This window comes from Rhincodon typus, chromosome 18, assembly GCF_021869965.1.
Source record: "Rhincodon typus isolate 14 chromosome 18, sRhiTyp1.1, whole genome shotgun sequence".
In the NCBI taxonomy this organism is placed as follows: domain Eukaryota; kingdom Metazoa; phylum Chordata; class Chondrichthyes; order Orectolobiformes; family Rhincodontidae; genus Rhincodon; species Rhincodon typus.
In genome coordinates this window covers 9668576-9688987 of record NC_063349.1, presented here as the reverse complement: position 1 = coordinate 9688987, position 20412 = coordinate 9668576, and the positions used below count along the sequence as shown (strand labels likewise).

General features: G+C 38.5%; 1 protein-coding gene across 1 annotated transcript in view; it reads right to left on the bottom strand.

Annotated features, from left to right (window-relative positions):
- Positions 1 to 20412, bottom strand: part of pphln1 (periphilin 1) — a 137677-nt gene that overhangs the window by 28837 nt on the left and 88428 nt on the right. The window contains exon 9 of the mRNA XM_048607823.1: positions 18626 to 18763. Within this exon, the coding sequence (XP_048463780.1) occupies positions 18626 to 18763 (138 nt within the window). The remainder of the gene's footprint in view (positions 1 to 18625; positions 18764 to 20412) is intronic.

Sequence of the window (20412 nt, the reverse complement as noted above, 5' to 3'; positions counted from 1 at the left end):
CGTCAGCTTTCCTGCTCCTCTGATGCTGCTTGGCCTGCTGTGTTCATCCAGCTCTACACCGTGTTATCTCAGATTCTCCAGCATCGGCAGTTCCTACTATCTCTGTATGAAGAAAGACACTCTCTTAATTGCAAGTTATACCTACTTAGATTTCACTTTTAAAAACTTTTGTGCAGCAACTTCCAATTTCCCTTTGATTATAAAAAATTCAAATATCTCTTCATACCAACATTCACTTGCACGAGGCCTTTCAATAATAAAAGTCGAGTCATAAGTAATAAATTCCAAAACAATTTTCATATTTTAGGGCAGAACAACATTTAAAAATAAGCCCTTGAAATATTTGTTTGACAGATGCACACAAATCTCTCCATGGATGCTGTCTGACCCATTGTGATCTCCAGCATTTGTTGTTTTCAGTCAACATTCTTTATCTTCATCTTCTTTGGTATCAACCCATCCTAATAACACAATCTCAACCAGCATGTATCCTCTTATGTTTTTACGACTGCTCTACAAACTTTCTGAGCAATGCATACTGACACACATTTCAACTGGTGCTTGAAAGCTAGCAACTTGGTAAAAGATGCTCTTTGGCCTGAACAAAACTTGTTGATCTTCCATGTTGGAGTGCTTGGGGTGTCCTAATTCCCAATGTCCAGGACTACATGCGATGGGTTTACTAAAACTATGTGCGATCATCATAAAAGTTCAAGGAGGAATGAAGGAAAGAACACTGTTTAGGATTCTGTTGCTATAGTAGACCAAATGCCAGAATTTGTGCAAAACCATAAGACTCTATGTATCAAAAAACATTTTAACAGCAATGTAAATGGAGCTGCAAACTGAATTGTAAATGCAATGAGGCACCAGAATGCATTTTACTATATTTAGCTGATTGACTTGTGATTTTGTTTATGTACTATTACACCAGAATTATATTGTAATGTATCTTTATAACTTGCTTGGAAGAAAACAATTCTCCTATCAGGATACAAAAACAAAAAAGTTTAAAGATACAATTTATACATACCATCCTATGTTACATTAACAATACAGTTCAAAAGGTAATTATTTCATTTATAAAGTACATTGTTAGACGGAATTTGACATTTTTAGAGGAATCAAATTTGAGTAATTTATAAGAAACATGTCGCATTCAGTTATTCGACCAATTTCCATTAGTCTAGTTTTACCAGGAAATTAAGAAACTGGGTAAGACCATTATAATGATAGGCTTGTCTTCTATCCTGGAGAACTACTTCATTTGATGATTCTGAATTCTCACCTCCAGTCACACTGCACTTGCACCTCTAAGATAGTGTTGTGAGTTTAAATTGCATTCCAGTTACTTTAACCTAAAATCTAGGCTGACACATCAGTCCTATAGACAGCAAGTGCAGCACTGGCAGAGATCGATCCTTAAGTGAGGTATTAAACAGAGGTCTTCTCTGATCTCAGAAGGGCAGGGGAGTCCTCCCTAGCCTTCCGTCTAACAATTATCCCTCAACAATGAAAAAACAAATCATCTGGTGTCTGTATGGAATCTCGCTGTGCAAAAGTTTACTTCCACTGCTCCTACATTACAACAATAGCTGCTCTTTAAAAAATATCTAAACGGATGCAAAACACTACGGGATTTGCTGAGTTTATTAAACAGCTAGCTAATTGTTATTTTCCAGCTTTTCTCTCTTATTCATAAGTATTATAATGAAATGGCTTTGTACACAGCCACTGCAAATTGACATACAAAATAAACAGGTTCCACTAGCCGTGCCCAAGGTTGAAGAATCATTCTAGTTTATAGAACTGTGCGCCAATAATTAAGGAATCAAATCGGATTCCAAAGAAACTTTGTTTTAAAGTGTTCTACTACATGAATTAGATCTACTGCACATTTATAGCTGGTTAACATGCCTTTTCTAATAATGTTCTTTACTTTGATTCCTGTGACTTCACAAATCAATTGGAAGCTTGGTGTGGATCAGTGATGCAAACATGGATTCCAATCACGACATCCTTTAGTTTGAGATCTGTTCCAAACACAGTATCATAAATTTTGTGACACTTAACAATTCAATACTATTAGTGCCAAATTCTCATCTGGTAACAGTCAGTAGGACATTTAACTATGTCAAAACACAAACATGGGTTATAGCTTCTGAATTTTGTTTATACTGGTGCGCTTCTATTAAGCCAATTATATATTTTATAGAAGATTAGTAGGTCTGGCAAATTATTTTAAAGATGTATTTGTACTGTAATTGTATTATTTTTACTGTAATAGTATTAGAGTCATTAAGATTAACAATAAGGAATATACACTCCCTTGTAATATCAGACCCAAGGCCAGACCAACCTCTGTTTAATGTCTTGCCCTGTGCATCAATCTCTGACAGTGACAAAATGACAAAATGCTGACTTGTAATACTTCTTATACTTTTCCAGAATGCAGCAGCAATAAATGAAATCCGTATTATATAAATAGTATTAGTTATGCAAATGAATAATTTCTCACAAGTGGTAGATATACAAGAGCTCTGTGTTGGCCACATAAATTGAAGGTAAAGGTAAATTCATTCTAGTCTTACCAGGCCACAGGGCTGCTCTCTCATTGGTGTGTGTGAGCGAGCGAGAGAGCGAGCGCGAGACAGAGAAAGCAAGAGACAGAGAGAAAGACAGAGCTGGTAGCAGTTTAACCTGAGGGTCGCCACACCTCAGGGGAGGGTAGAACTTGAGAAGGAGTGTTCTTCATGCTAACCTCAGAGATTGCAGAAGTTTAGCCCAAACCTGCTATCCAGCCAACTGAGCTAAATGTAAGCTTGCTGAATCACATCACCATGGTATTCTTTTGGTGGATGAAAATATCGCAAATCAAATTAAATTCCATAAATTGTAACAATAATACAAACTCAAATAGTCTTCAGAATACATTATATATAATGCGACAAATGCAATTTTAAGCAGATAACATTTATAGAGGCAGCATACATTTTTTATAAGCCCACAAAAAGTAAGATGCTAAATCAAAAACTGCTTATTGTATGAGCTTTCTGCAGTCCATTACTTAAATCAATTTTATTCACAAACTTAAGGTGAAAGTTAGCAGCTTATTTTAATGTGATTCTGTATAGCACTTCACAACAGTCCAATAATCAAAGAAAAACATTTCATCATTTTTTAAAAGCATGGTGAAAATTAAAAGAGTAAATGTTCAATTTAATTCTTGCCAAAATAAACTGTATTACTCTAATCATGTATAAATATGGATAACTATTAACGGTCTCTGGGCAATTAGGGATCGGCAATAAATGCTGGTCTAGCCAGTGATGCCCACATCCCATGAATTAAAAAGATCACTACAGTGGCAGACAAGGGGAGAAATGAATCAGTTATTGCAGAAATTAGACAGACATTGTTAGTTATTCATAGGCTTTGTGTAGGTCTCTGTAGGTTTCCTTTCTTTAATTAAATAGCATGTCGTACAGATTTTGTATCTGACCCACCGCTTAACGCTACCTATTCAAAGAGAATCGCTTTGACTGATAAATTCTTATTCTATATTCTATACAATCAATGTTTTGCAACTATCTGATGAAGGATGACCTTTTGTTACAAAATGTCAGAACTGTGCCTGAAAGTTCTGTGAATATATCAGGGACATATCATATTTCAGCACTTATTTAGGGAATATATAACCAAACCAATCAATCCACATAATAACAGTATTTTAACACCATCGCACTGGTCCTGAGAGACTACTTTGTGTGTGGCCTTGCACTAATGGCCTGTACAAAACAGATGTGCTGGAAGAAGATAATGTTACCCCATTCATTAAATCTCCAACTAAATTACAACACTGCCAAAGGTTTGGAAGGTTAACTGAATTGGATAACTGCAACACAATTACTAGTTTTTTAAATAATTGAATCAGACATTTCAGAAACACAGTAAAAATTGCTATTTAGCAATAACTACTTAGTGCTTCATTCTCAGGGAGACTGAAATAATGTAAATTCATAACCTTGTGTTCTATCTCTGTCACGGAAGAGTTCTTCTACCATCCATAACAGGAAGGGCACAGTTGACCTGCAGCAGATTTAGTTTGCTTAGGTTAATTCTGCAATTACAGTATAGGCATAATCTTTTGATCGAGTGCACAGACCACACAGGAAGGTGCCTTCACGTGTATTTCTATACATGTAGATATTAAAAATAACCAATCTGCATCATAAATAAATAATCACAGTTACATTTAGATGGATAGTAAGGGTTTTTAAAATAACTGGATTCTGGACAAATCCATAAACTAAAGCATATATTTATATGGTAACGTACAATCACACTTGTTTAAGTTAGCATTGTTCGTGGTTTGTCTCTGAATTGTAATATTTTATAAACATTAATTTTCTTCCAGGACACAGCAAAGGCTATGAGCCCTGACATCCCAGCAGTAGAGCTGAAGATTTATGTAAATATCCACATCCCATCCAAGCTATTCCAGCTATCCATAACACTGGCAACTAACTGACAATGTGGAAAATTGCCCAGATCCATCCTGCTCACAAAAAGGACGAATCGAAACAACCAATTTTTAGCCCATCAGTCTACACTCAAACAACGAAATGATGGAAGGTGTCATAGATAGTGTAACTACATATTAATAACCTGCCCAGTGCTGCTGTTCAGTGATGCTCAGCTGGGGTTCTGCCAGGGCTACTCAGCTTCTGTCCTCATTGTGTTTGGATAAAGCTCTAGTCATAGTCGTAGAGACGTACAGCATGGAAACAGACCCTTTCGTCCAACTCATCCATGCCAACCATTCATCCTAAATTAATCTAGTCCAATTTTCCAGCATTTGGCCCATATCTCTCTAAACCCTTCATTTTCATATACCCATCCAGATGCCTTTTAAATGTTGTAATTGTACTAGCCTCCACCACCTCCTCTTGTGGCTCATTCCATACATTCACCACCCTGTGTGAAAAAGTTGCCCCTTAGGTCCCTTTTAAATCTTTCCCCTCTCAGCTTAAACCTATGCCCTCTAGTTTTGGACTCTCATATCCTGGGAAAAAGACCTTGGCTATTCACCCCATCCATGCCCCTCATGATTTTATGAACTTTTATAGGGTCATCCCTCACCCCCCGATGGTCCGGAGAAAGTAGCCCCATCCTGTTCAGTCTCTCCCTATAACTCAAACCCGCCAACCCTGGAAACATCCTTGTAATTTTTTTTTGAACCCTAGCACATTTCACAACATCTTTCTGATAGTAGGGAGACCAGAATTGAATGCAGTATTCCAGAAGTGGCCTAACCAATGTCCTGTACAGCCTCAACATGACCTCCGAACTCCTATACTCTATGCACTGACCAATAAAGCCAAACATACCAAATGCCTTCTTCATTACCCTGTCTACCTGCGACTCCACTTTCAAGGAATTTTGAACCTACACTCCAAGGTCTCTTTGTTCGGCAACACTCCCAGGACATTGCCATTAAGAGTATATGTCTTGCCCTGATTTGCCTTACCACAATGTAGCACCTCTAATGTAGGCAAAAATTTGAATTCAGCAAGGTGATATTTACTGTCTTCGACATCAAGGCAGTATTTGACTGAGTGTGGCATTGAGGAACCCTAGCAAAATTGTAGTCAGATTTTTCCACTGGTTGAAATCGTATCTAGCACAAAGGAAGATTATTGTGGTGTTGAAGGCAAATTATCTCAGCCCCGGGACATGGGTGCAGGGGTTTAATCAGGGTAATACTGTCAGTTAAACAATTTTAGGCTGACTTTATTTCCTGTAGAAGTGTGTTGTTACGGCCAAGTTTGGACAGATGCACAGATTCTTTTCCAGTCCCTCTCCTCCACTGGGCATAACAGTTTTAAATTTAATCAGATTGGTGATGTCTAATTATAGAAGTTTGAGACTGTATCGGTATTGAATATTAGAAACAATTCAGCCAGGTTTCTTATTATAGACAAAGAATAACAATTTTATTACAAATAAGACTTACTTAACAAACATTATTGACCAAAACAAAGCTTCACTCATATTCAAACATCCTAAACTCAACATGAGGCAAATGTTGGTAAAACGTCAAAAATTTAGCAATGAATGGCAAACATTCCACAGCACAAAGTGTAAGCAAATGTCATAGCCACTCCCAGTCTCAGGAACAGCAGAGTTTATAAACTGGAGCCATGTCAGTCCAGGTGGGAAATTCAGTTTTCGAGTTCTGTTCTGCATTTGAACTTCCTTAAGCCACACTCATGGTTTTTCTTGATAAAATTATTTTCTTATTCAAAAGAATCTGAGCTTTCTAAAGTCAGAATTCTCAGCAAATTGTGTTAACAACCCCTTTCAATAATGTTGATTGAACTCACATCTGAACTTAAATTGATATTTCGAACTGAAGAACAATAACACAATGCTACCTGTGTCTCCACCTTACCACATATCCCCCAAATACCAGATCTTCAATGTTATGGCACAACTAGCACTTTCTAGAAACTGCCCCAAAGGAGCATTGCTATTCTAATCCTGAATATAAGCATCAGATTCACCCAACATCCTATTCCACGTGAAGTGTGTTGAATAATGAATTTGCTTCTTTTGCATGCCCCATGATTTTAAAACATCAATTGCTTACATTGCTAAGACCTTATCTGACCCATCTGCAACAACACCAGTCCACAAGACCTCTATTATAATGGGGCTCAATCAAAATTAATCCTATTTCACAAGAAATCATGCTTTGGTAAACTACCTAATGCCAGTGGGAAGCAGAGCACTTTCTCTTGTACAATATAAACTAAAGCTTTCATATTGGAACATATGGGCAAAGAACAAACATAGTCAGGAAAAAGACTTCTACTGACTTGTCATTTTTCAAATTGGGTTACAATAGTTTTCGATTGCACGAGAGGTCATATTTCGGCTGTACAGGACATTGGATAGGCCATTATTGCAATACTGCATGCAATTCTGTTTTCCCTGCTATGGGAAGGATGTTGTCAAATTTAAAAGGATTCAGAAAAGATTTACAAGGATGTTGCCAGGGTTGGAGGGTGGGAGCTATAGGGAGAGGCTGAATAGGCTGGGGCTATTTTCCCTGGAGCATTGGAGGCTGAGGGGTGGCCTTACAGAGGTTCATAAAATCATGAGGGGCAGGGACAGGACAAATAGACAAGGTCTTTTCCTCAGGGTGGGGGAGTCCAAAATTAGGGAGCATAGCTTTAAGGTGAGAGGGGAAAGATTTAAAAGGGATCTAAGGAGCAATATTTTCACACAGAGGGTGGTGTGTGTATGGAATGAGCTGCTAGAGAAAGTGGTGGAGGCTGGTACAACTACAACATTTAAAAGGCATCTGGATGGGTATATGAATACAAAGGGTCCACAGGGATGTGGGCCAAATGCTGGCAAATGGGATTAGATTTATTTAGGATATCTGGTCGACATGGACGGGTTGGACCGAAGGGTCTGTTTCCATGCTGTATATCTCAACGACTATGACTCTACTCTTTCATCCCCCTCATGCTTATCTTGCCATTTGGCTTTATATCAATATTTCCGTAGTCTATCCAACACAATTGTATTTGTTTCCAACTCTTTCCCTCTACGATTTTCTTTCATTCTTTCTTGAACAAAGATATTTAACAAAGGAAATGTATAAAGTAACCCTATTTAATTATGATCCAGGCTTTGCTGCTAACAAATAAAGAACAGAAGGAATTCGGACTGAAAACTAAAGGCAAACTGTAGTCACTAACCACTAGGATAAGATGCACTTACTATTATGTCAGGGCATGCTATATTTTTATTAAAATTACATCAGGTCTATTATAATGGCATGAGATCAATAGCATGAGGACAGTGGCTGAAATGGGAAATGGAGGACTGGACTAGACTTTGGCTTCTGCATTTCTTAAAGAATAGTATTGCTTATTTATGGAAGTAATGGCCTAAACTCAGTGAAAAATCTATTCACTTACACAAAGTTAAGACTAGTCGCAATATTGTTGTTGGCAAATGTACATGAGAATTTGTTACAGTGTACGGGTCACAGAAAAATAATTCCCCTCTAAATCTTTTGTCAATGGTTTTGAATCTATGGCCTCCACTCATTAACTCACTCACCAGCAGAAATACTGACATTCTCTGTACTCTCACAACCCCTCATTTTCCTGAGAACCTCCATTAGGCCATCTTGTAATCTACTCTGTTCCAAGAAGAACAATATTAATCATGTTTGGGGATTCAGTGATGGTGATCTCATCAAATGTCAAGGGAGATAGTTAGAATCTCTGATATGGGAGGCAGTTATACTCTGGAACTTGAGTGTGCACATCCACTAGTCCCTTTAGGCAACAGGACAGGTAAACAGTGGTTGAAACCGAAAAAACTGCGGATGCTGTAAATCAGGAACAAAAACAAAGTTGCTAGAAAAGCTCAGCAGGTCTGACAGCATCTGTGAAGGAAAAAACAGAGTTAACGTTTCGGGTCCAGTTCTGAGGAAGTTCACAGATGCTGCCAGACCTACTGAGCTTTACCAGCAACTTTGATTTTGTTAGACAGTCGTTGACCTGATTGAACTGTGTAAAATCATGAGGGGCATTGACAGGGTTGATGGAGGGATCAACGACCAGGGGAGGGGGTTATAGATTTAACTTATGGTCAGGAGGTTCAGAAGGAGTGTGAGGAAAAATGTTTTCACCCAAAAGGGTGGCGGAAATCTGGAATGCTCCTGTAAAGGTAGTAGAGGCAGAAAGCCTCATAACATTTAAGACCTATTTCAAAGTACACTTGCAACGTCAAAGCATATAAGGTTATGGGCCAAGTGCTAGAAAAGGTGGTTAGAATAATTAGATGTTTATTTTTGACCAATGTAGACTTGATGGCTGAAGGGCCTTTTTGGTGTGCTGCAGACCTCGATGACTCTATGATTACATTGCATAACTGGTGATGATGTAACTGATCTGATGATTTTCGAAGATCCATGTTAATATGTCCTACTCAAGATCTGGTCACTGCCTGATCCCTGTTCTCTTGGTGCATTTGGTCTTGAACACCTTCTTCGGAACAGATTCTATTTGTCTTCTTCCTTTCTTGAACCAGTTTTTCACAAACAAATCCCTTGCTGCAGCAGTTGATTGACAAACTTGCAAATTTTGTGGCTTTCAGATTGAAACTAAATTCATACTTCTCTTTTTTTTTGCCAGAGGTCCCATTTCTGTTTATTGCTTACCTCGTGCGGCTCATGAGGCTTAGGAAATTTGGCATATCCATAGGGACTCTCACCAACTTCTGCAGATGCAGCACAGAAAACATTCTGTCTGGGTGCATAATGGCCTGGTATGGCAACTGCTCTGCCAAGGAGCGGAAGAAACGACACGAAGTTGTGGACACAGTCCAGACGATCATGAAAGCCAACCTCCAATCCATGGACTCCATTTACACTTCTCATTGCTGCAGAAAGGCTGCCAATATCATCAAAGACTCCACCTACCTCGGTTATACACTGTTCCAACCTCTTCCGTCAAGCAGAAGATACAGAAAGCTTGAACATACGTACCAACAGATTCAAGAACAACTTCTTCCCTGCTGTTATTAGACTGCTGAATTTCAAATCTAATATTGATTTTGCTTTTGTGCACCTCCTGTGCAGCTGTAACCCTTAATTCCTTGCTCTGTCCAAGTAACCTATGACCTGTATGTCCTTATATGTTTTGATCTGCCTGTACTGTTCGCAAAACAAAACTATTCACTGTACTCAGAGACATCTGATAACAATGAATCAAATCAAATCAAATCAAATCATGTGGGTGTATCTTCAACTTTTGTACATCCTCTTCACAACACAATTAACGCCGTCTGCTTGATCCCATGCCCTGACTGACAAAATGAGCTAAACACGCATCTGAGGTAGAAATTTGAGACCAATTTCACATGCATCTTTTTGCCTTTCTTCGAAAAGGAGGTCAATTCATATGTTAAGTATAGGCCTAAATAAGGGTGACTTATAAGCTGCCTTTGACTATATTTGCTTATTTCACTTACTCTCTCCTTTGCCTTTTCTGGTATGCCTCTCTTCACTTCTGCATGTTCCTCTGTCTGCATTGCTTACATTCTGTTACAGTTAATTAACTGTTCTGTATTTACATACCACTTTCAGATGAATTATTCCCTAATACACCATCAGGATTATTCAAAAAGAGAAGTGCAAGGCAAAAGTAGCGAAGACCCAGTGGAAATTTTAAATATTTTGCTAAAACAGAAGAACTTATATAGCAGCTTTAATGTAGTGAAAATTAACATGTAATTGTTTTCAACAAAGTTGGTTTATCACACCCTTAGCCAGAATAATACAATGTTTTTGCAGCATTTCCACGTCACCTCAGATGTGTTTTAACAGTTTCTTCCTGAGTCAGTATATTTTGCACTTCAGCTGGCAGACTAAAAACACATCACGTGCAGCATTTTCCAAGAACATTTCCCCACATATCGGGATAAATAGGAATCTGCCAGAGCGGCTTTGACACTAGTTCAACACATAATTTACTTAGCAAATAAAAGAAAATTGCTGTATTATAGTTCAGGCAACAAATAGCAGACACTGTGATCTGCTTTCACATTACTGCCATATCAGAACCATTCAGCTCATGTCCAACAAAACACTGATGAGCTTAAAATTAGTCTTCCAGTACATTCTCTGAAGAAATAATGATCAGTCTTGTCAACATATTTGAAGATGTAGTCACAGCCACGGTTAAAAAAACATTGCAGGATACATAAAGCACCAATAGACTCATCCAGAGTAAAACAGATCTCATTTTTCTTAAATAAAGCCCTCTGTCAACAATCAAGACATACCAACGGTGGAGAAGTATCAAAATAACCACCACCATACAAAATTAATGATTACATGAGTAGAATACATTATTTTTGTGAAGGAATGGAATTAACAAACACAGCTAAATTCAGCATTGACTGCTTTAACAAGTTAATGCCTCCGCCTTTCAACCAAACCCCTGTCCTCACCCCACTCTGTCATAACTTCATTCTTAAATCACATTCTAATAGTTGTGTCAATGTAATATCGTCCTTTCTATTATAATATTTAGCAAAACACATAGACAAATATAGACAGATGCTGGAGATTAAGTTTGGTATGCAGAATCTATAGAGATGCTGGTCAGTTCACAAAGCAGCAGAATGGCTATTTTATGCTGAGAACAATTTCCTTGTGTATTGTGCAATCTGAAAGGTTGGTGACAGAGTCGACGACTCTGAGTCAGAGTAAACTTAAATCTAGTCTCCACATATAATTGCCACAAGCTTTTAACAGGAATCTCTATAATTTCTCTATAGATGCATTTTTATAATAATCCTATATGACGACAAGTTAAATATTGAAATTTCTACAAAATGGCAATGTGGCTATTTATGGTGTCTTGCTGAAGCAAAAAAACAACCTAAGCACACAGCAGTCGAGTAGCAGCGTCAGCGAATTTAAAGCTGTCAGAAGAGATGGGCATCAAATTAGTTTTATTTTTATAAAAGCTAGGTTTCAGACAAGGTTCAAAAGTATGGATTGTATCTTTCAAAATGATTTTTTTGTGAATATGGTGGAGTTACCTTTCTGAGAACAATATTGATAATGTGGTATGAAGTGATGCTTTCTGAAAAAAGGCTACGAATTTAAAAACTAAGTATTTTTTTAGAAAGGCTAAAGCAACATTTCAGTGAATTAAAATCACAGTCAAAGATGGCTACATATTTGCATCACTGTACCTTCTATATTCAAGGCCATTAAGTGAAGCCTCCCTGTCTGAAAAGCCTCACTAGAACCAACTGCCTTGAAGGAGTATGAATGGGAGCCATCTCCCATCCCATTATCAAAGTATCCAGACAATCAACTGGGTGGAGACAAAACATCGAAGAAAATTACTTGGTAAAGCATTTTGGTTCTGAAAGAAATATGTCAAGACATTATTTAAGGAAGAAAACCATGCATGTGGAATTGACCATACTACAACCACTTGTGGGGTAAATGCAAAGTGGGAGATAACTGCCTTGTCATAAGATCCTCTAACCCTCTGTTTTTAAGTACCTGCTTTCTTTGCAGACCAGCACAAGTACTTGAAACTGATAAAGTAAGAATTATATTTGGGTCTCTCTGTGTGTCCAGAGAACTTGCAAGTTTCTGCTGCAGATATTTTAAAAAAAGAACTCAACCCTGCTGTTGCTGTCTTTAGAAGAGGGGGTAAGTTATACAGGTTTAATTCATTTCAGCCATGATGTAGGAGGATCATTGAGATCAGTTGTAAGTCAGCCAAGTCACCAACCTTAAGAACAGTTTATCCTTTGACTTTAATGAACTCTGAATTGCTTAATTTATCCTCCTACTCTGTTATCTCTTCGTGCGCGTGAGGAGGTCGGAGCATTTGTGTTATTCCTTAAACCAGGTAAATTGCAATAAATGCCATTCATTTTAAAATCTCAATGAAGCCTGCTTACTTGTGTATTTCATAGTGAAAGCACCAAAGCACTTAAACATTCATTGGATGAGCAAGCATATTGTCTTTCAAACAAAATAAAATTAAACCTGTGTTGTTAAATGAGGAGTGGGAAAACAGGACAGTCATCCAACCCCTTGGTCGCAACAAATGCTTATTTTCAAGCAGGCTTCATTGTCTAGGAGACAAATTCCACAATTTAAACACAGATAGCTATTTATGCTGTATGAATGCTATTTTGTTGTCTTTTTTTGTCTAACTTGAAAAGTCTCCTTTTTGTGTTCACTTTGTATGCCAAAAAGTAACATGTCCATACAACTTAAATCAATATGAACCTTACTGATTGGTAATGCATGCCATGCATACACAGTCAACCAGAGACCGGAAGCATGGATGGTGGCCACATGACAGCAATAAGTAATTGTGCAAGGATTCTTCTCCTATCAAAAACTTATACAGTGCCATATAGGAATATTTATATATAGTGCCCCAGCCCATCCGTGAAGTGTCTTAGGAGTCTTAAGAAAAATTTGACACTGAGCTACATAAGGAGATCATTTAGGTTAGATGATAAAACATTTCTGAAGCATAGAGATACTTCTCCAACACAGTTGTCCAGCATGATACAGTGTACATGTTAGACAAGAACATTTTCAATGTTCCTTGCAGTAAAATTCCGCACTATTGTTCACATAAAGAACTGTGCTTTGAGATACACTGAAGTTCCCAGGGTGACGCATCATCTCCAGAACAGGAAAAATAAAGATAAAAATTGCAGGAAAGAACAAAAGTCAACTTGATTGAGAACTTCTGAAAAGTCCTCTTGCAAAAATAAGTACTAAAAAGTCCCAAAATATCAAAATGTAAAGTTGGTGACATATAATTCTGCACAGTAAATTAATAGCATAATCTATTGTTGAAAGACTTTCATGTACCATAAACAAACAACTTCTCCCCGATGATGCTGTCTGCACATGTGCGTCTTATAAATCCAGATTTCTCCAGCAACTATACACTAAAAACTGACAGTATTCAGTACTTTTTGGCCCAATAAGGTACCAAAGTAAACACTACCATTCGAAGAGCTTCTTTGGATTTGTTCTCTGTTTAATAGGCTCTTAGCAGTACCAGGCAGTACCAGTTTCTGCTTTTGTGTGCTTTGGATCTCTAGCATCCGCAGTTCTTCGATTTATTTCACTTTTTTGGCACTCCATCAAACCCCTTCAACATTCACTCCCTCTACCACCAAATGCACAGTGGCAGCAATGTGTATCATCTATAGGATACAAAGCAACAGCTCACCAAGAATTCTGCACTAGCACCTTTCAAACCTGTAACTTCTACCACCTCAAAGGCCAAGAGAAGATTATTGGGAACACCATAATTTGCAAGACCTCCTTGCAAGCTAAACAACAGCCTGATTTGGAATCACAGAATCATTTCTATGCTGTCGCTGGGTCAATATCCTGGATTTTGCTTCCTAACAGCACTATGGGCATACCACAGCACATGGAACACAGTGGTTCAAGAAGGCAGCTCTTCACCTTCTCAAGAGAAATTAGGAATTGGCAAGAAATGCTGACTTAGTCATTGACACCCATATCACTTAGATAAATTAAAGTAGAAGTTTTGAATCAATATACTGGAATTCTTTGAGAAGTATTGCACTGAGGACAAAGGGAAATTGGCAGCTGTATTATACTTAGATTTACTGACACTTCTGCCTGAAAAAAAAATGTTTATACCAATTTATACCAATACATTAAAGCTTTCATCATCATTGAGGATAGTGATTTTTGGGGGATTTTTGCTGGGGACCACTGGAGGAGGCTGAGGTGGATCATCCACTCAGCACTTCTGGCTGAAGATTGCCAGATTCTGGACACACCCACCATCGGGAACATCCTCCTTGCATCTACGCTGTCCAGTCCTGTCAGAATTTTATAAGTCTCTATGAGATCCCCTCATTCATCTGAACTCTAGTGAAAACAATCCCAACCTAGTCAATCACTCCTCACACATCAGACCCGCCATCCCCGGAATCAGCCTGGTAAACCTTTGTTGCACTCCTTGAGAGCAAGAGTATCCATCCTCCGAAAAGGAGACCAAAACTGCACACAATTTTCTAGGTGTGGCCTCACCAAATATAACTGATACCTGCAACACTGTATAACTGCAACAATACATCCCTGCTCCTGTGTCAAAACCTCTTGCAACATAAGCTAAGAAGTGGGGATCTTCAATCATGACTGAACAATATTTGGTTCCATTTGAGATAAAGGAGGAGACTTTAGAGGGTTCCAACTAATAGTTTAACAAATATCCAGGAATTGTCAGAGGTCTTAAATTTTGCTGTAATTCCTGGGCAATTGTTAAACTGGCCCCTTATCCCCACTCACCACTGATCTCCCCCACATTTTCCTTCGGACAGTCCCATTATTATCTCTGCTTCCCCATCCCGAGACAATCCAGAATTCCTGTCAGACTCGTTATACCTGACTCCCTCTGATCCTTCCACCTTAGAGGTAACAGCCTCCTAATCCAGACTCAAAGTAACCCTTGAACTCCACTACGCTATCTCAACTCCATTCAGACCCTACGATGATCACCCCAACACTATCCCTGCTTGGGCTCAATCACCCTCCCCTCACAATCCCCCAATGCTACCATTCTGTGAAGTACCTTCCCTGATCACTCACTACTCACTCCTTTATCACCAGAGCACATCTTCCCATTTGGCCTACTTAAAGCACTCACCTGCCACCCTAACCTCTAACTCACCTGACATCCTAGCCCCTCCTTACCTTAGATACTCATTCTTTCGATGGGGCTGTGAATGCAATAGCAGGACCTTTAAAACCCGAATTACTGCAGTGATGGTCATGATAAGGGAATGTGGCTTCAACATCAATCTACTGTCCTGCATTCTGCAAAGGTTCCTGGCCTGAACTGCTGCAGAAAGGGTTCCCAGCCTCGGAGAACTCTGGTTAGTGTGCATTTTTTTCTCTGATCAGGATACTGACCTTGATTTTAAGATTTGGGACATTATATTTAATTCTTATTCACTGTTCCTTCCTACACCACTGCCAGTCTTTTATATTCTAAGTTCAGTACCTTGATTCTGTCTCTGAAGTCCAGTCAACCAATTTCCTATGTACAACAGTTTCATTGTGGTCTCTCTGTACCTCAACGTTTATCAAACAAGCAAACTCTATTCAAAGATAACACAGTGTGGATCTGGAGGAACACAGCAGGCCAGGCAGCATCAGAGGAGCAGAAAAGTTGATGTTTCGGGTCAGGACCCTTCTTCAGAAACAGGGAGGGGGAAAGGAGCTCAGAAATAAATAGAGAGAGGAGGGATGGAGCTGGGGAAGGTAGATGGGATGGTGATAGGTGAGTGCAGGTAGGCAGTGGTGGGGATTGGTCAGTCAGGTGGGAGGAGCAGATAGGTGGGAGAGAAGATGGACAGGTTGTGTCAGGTCAAGGAGGCGGAGATGAGAGGGAGGGTTGGTCATGGGATGAGGCCGGGGGTGGGGAGATTTTGAAACTGGTAAAGTCCACATTTGGGCCATTGGGCTGTAGGGTCCCAAGGCAGAATATGAGGTGCTGCTCCTCCAGTTTGCGGGTGGCGTCGTTGTGACACTGGAGGAGGCCCAGGATGGACGTGTCACCCAAGGAGTGGGAGGTGGAATTGAAATGGTTCGCGACCAGAAGGTGTTGTTGTCTGTCACAGAGAGCTGGTGCTCTATTCAAAAGTGGGTAACATACTGCAATAATCCATAACCTCAAATGGGTATTCTTATGATGAGACTAACCCCATGGCTCACTACTAACGGATCATATAAAGTGCTGCAACTAACACATATCTATAACTATAATATATGCAAAATAATATTTAAAAATATAAAGCCAGCCAGTCATCTGTAGCATAAAACCTACAAACAGCTTCAACAGCTCACTTGCTGACTTTTCTAAAGAGACAGTTTTATGGGTCTTTCCCTATTTAAAGCAATAATTTTAAGAGAACAGGCAAGACACGCAGCTACACCTTAGTTTGCTACTCCATATCAGAGCAATCCATCATAGGAAAAAAGGCTTTGTCCATTGCACATGCTTTAGCACTAGACTTCTAGAACCAAAATTAGCATCACAATTACACCTGGCTTGCAAATATTCTGTTTCCATAAAATGGAATAAAATCACAACTGAACAGCTAAAGTAGCAACTGGAAATAAGTAAAGTGGATGTACAAGATTTCAAGGGATTTTTCAAACAGCCAAAACTTACCAATACAAAGCTGATAATTGAAATGATTCACAATAGGTTTTAAATTTTGTTTATATAGGTACAATTTTGTACTTTCATGAGTTAAGAAACACAATACTGAACATAATTTTTGTTACATAATAAAGATGACAATCTCAATACTTAGAAGAATTATTAATTAATGACATGGCAGCATTTTATTGAACTTAAGTGTATTGACAACGTCACAAGAGTTCTGTGTCTTTCGATGTCCTTTGATATACAGGACTTCTGTGAACCATTACAATAATGGCTGGATACTCAAGAAACATTTTGCTCACAACTTCAAGAAATGTTTTGAATGATAGCAACCTTGGTAATCACGCACGGCAAAACCACTTGTAAATCATTGGTGTAGTGCTAAAAAGGTATGCAGCACAAAGCCCGATGCCATTATTGAAACTTGAGCGTTAATGAAATGATTTCTTTTGCATTTGGAATTTGGAAACAATGAATAAAGAATTGACTGTATATTTATACTGTATACTTATTTTTAAACAAGATGAGGTATATTCTTCTGACTTTCCCAGTCACTCTTAATGTGTCTTATTGTATAAAGCCATTCTGCAGGCTTAATTTACATTTCTGTGAACTTGTTAGGTTTTTACATATTTAACTGTTGCTAACCTTAAAAAGGGACACATAACATCATATTACATGTTTATAATTTCTTTTTAAACCTTATAAAGCAGCAATTTCCGACATTACAGTATGCAGACCATGAGACGTTTGAAAGTTTAACAAAAATCAGACTTTAGCATGCAGTTTATGTGTCATACTTTAAGAATTGACCTCAAGTTTAAATGTAGTGTTCCAATTTTAAATGAATGAAACAAAGATAATCTCCAGGAAAATAAATATCAGAGGGAATGGCCTAGTGGTATTATCTGGACTGTTAATCCAGATTCCCAGATAATGTTCTGGGGACCCGGGGGTTCAAATCCCACCATGGCAGATGGTGGAATCTGAATTCAATAAATATCAGGAATTAAGAAGCTAATGATGACTTTGAATCCAATGTTGATTGTCGGAAAAACCCATCTGGTTCACTAATGTCCTTTAGGGAAAGAAACTGCCATCCTTACCTGGTCTGGCCTACATGTGACTCCAGACCCTCAGCAATGCGGTTGACTCTGAACTGCCCTCTGGGCAATTAGGGATGGGCAATAAATGCTGCCTAGCCAGCGACGTCCTCATCCCATGTATGAATTAAAAATTTGCAGCTTCAGTGCTTTTTACATGAACCACTCAATTTTGTTAATCTAATAGATTTTGGACCTTAAAGGGACCTACCTCTGGGGCAAGAGGTCCGGGTTCAAGTCCCAACTGCTCCAGAGGTGTGTCATAACATTTCTGAACAGGTTGATTAGAAAAAAAAAAAAATCAGAAGAGCACCATACTTCCCTTATAAAACAAAGCATCTCTAACTTTGTGTAACAGCGTCTCAGAAGATTTGCAAGTAATATATTAAAAACAGAATGGTAATACTCCAGGCATCAACAAAGTCTGATGCAAATTTTTGTACTGCACTTAACAACAGGGCTTGAAAATATGCACTTTCATTAAAGATATTAAATCCATTTAAAGATATTTTCTAATCAGCCTGCTCAGAAATACTAGTACACACCGTTGGATGAGGTGGGATTTGAACCTGGATTTCCTGGTCCAGAGGTCAGGACACTACCACTGTACCACAAGGGCAATAAAGCCACAATCTTGTCTGCATTCTGGCATGGACTTTGCAGAAGTCTTGACATTTAAAATATTAATTCAAAAATAATTAAGTACATTAAAATGCTAACCTCTTCAATCTCTTTGGTTTTCTCAGCAATTGCTCTGGTGCGAACATCTGTTTGGTTTAGATCTATGAGATCAACAGCACTTCGTGTATTTATCTCTAGATCATCCAATTTATCTGGAAACAGCATTTGAACAGGATCCTGTAACCAAAAAAGAAACAGCACGGCTGATAGAAAAATGTGACACAATGTTTTCTTTTTTCCCTGATTCATTTGTGGGATGTAGGCATCGCTGGCTGGCCAGCATTTCTTGCCCATCCCTAGCTGCCCTTGAGCAGGTGGTGGTGAGCTGCCTTCTTGAACCGCTGCAGCCCTCCTGCTGTGGGTTGACCGACAATGCTATTAGGGAGGGAATTCCAGGATTTTGACCCAGCGATAGTGAAGGAATGGCGATACATTTCCAAGTCAGGGTGGTGAGTGACTTGGAGGGGAACTTGGAGATGGTGGTGTTCCCATATGTCTGATGCCCTTGTCCTTCGAGATGGAAGTGGTCGTGGGTTTGGAAGGTGTAACTGTTTAATTTATTGGCACATTAACTTGGCAAACAAACTATTTCTGCATGAGAAGTTTCACACTGGTAGAATCCAGGAAGAACAGGTATCATCCATTAGTTTCTTTAATGAATGACAACTTTGAAGACAAAGGATTAGAAAGGGAGATAACAGTACTTCAAATACACTGTAAGCTTTTAGGTGTTACATAAATGGCAGTATATAGCAGCATCCTGTTAAAATTGTGAGTGACATTCAACTGCTTCATCAGTAGATTTTTGGGGCAAGAGAATTTGTAAAGTAACTGGCTTTGGTAAAGGTTTATGGTTTTGTGCAGTTTTGAAGCAAGTTGGATGAGCAGACATCTAAATTCTATATAACATCAGAATGGAATGTTTCAAATCATCCAAACAACAGATACTTGAATTTACTGAGTTCAACTTGGAAAAGTTCATTTAGACATAAGAACGGGAAACATAATCAGCAATTCCAACCCGTGGTGTGATTAACAGGCAATCAAAAATGCTATTATTAAGATGGGATTTCAGAAGATTTTTAAAGGCAAAGAGAAACATCAGCTCTTGTCTCAATATTCCATTTTTACATCACAATCTAATAATCTTCTGAAGCGAACATTACTCTTTTGTAAAATAGTCAGACAATTTGTGATTACTGTGAACCCAGTGTACTTGGGAAATTGCCCTTCTTTCCAACACTTCCTCAAACTAGCAAGATCAATTTTCAATGTTTTCTCTGCAATGCAAATGAACATTATCCTAAAGAGAATGTTTGTCAACTTTTTCCTCAGATTCTCCTTGTATAAATTTCCTTCAGAATATTCGACAAGTTCACCCCTACATCTATTGATTCCACAAGAGCCAGCGTTTCAGCAGCTAAGGTGCTTTTAATTACCCTTTTTATTTACCTGGCTTGAGAGGCCAATTTACATCATTTATTATTCTTTCCAACAAGGAATATGATAAACCCTGCTGTATTAGAATATCCATCCACAAGACTGGACTGTAAAGCATAATTAAGGATGATTAACTTCATATCTTCTGGATCAACCAAGATGGAAAATTTGAGTGCACATTTCTGTTAATTTACTTATTTATTTGTGCTCAGAACCCCCTTAACTGTGGGAATGTTTTAACATGGTACTCAGTTCCAATAGGTCATAACTGGCATCAGATGCAGCTTGATCCAAAATTACTTCAACTGATCAAGCATTTTAACTGGTCTGTTTTATTGTGAATACCGGAATTGCTTCCTGAAGACCTGGCCCTATTTATTGGAGTT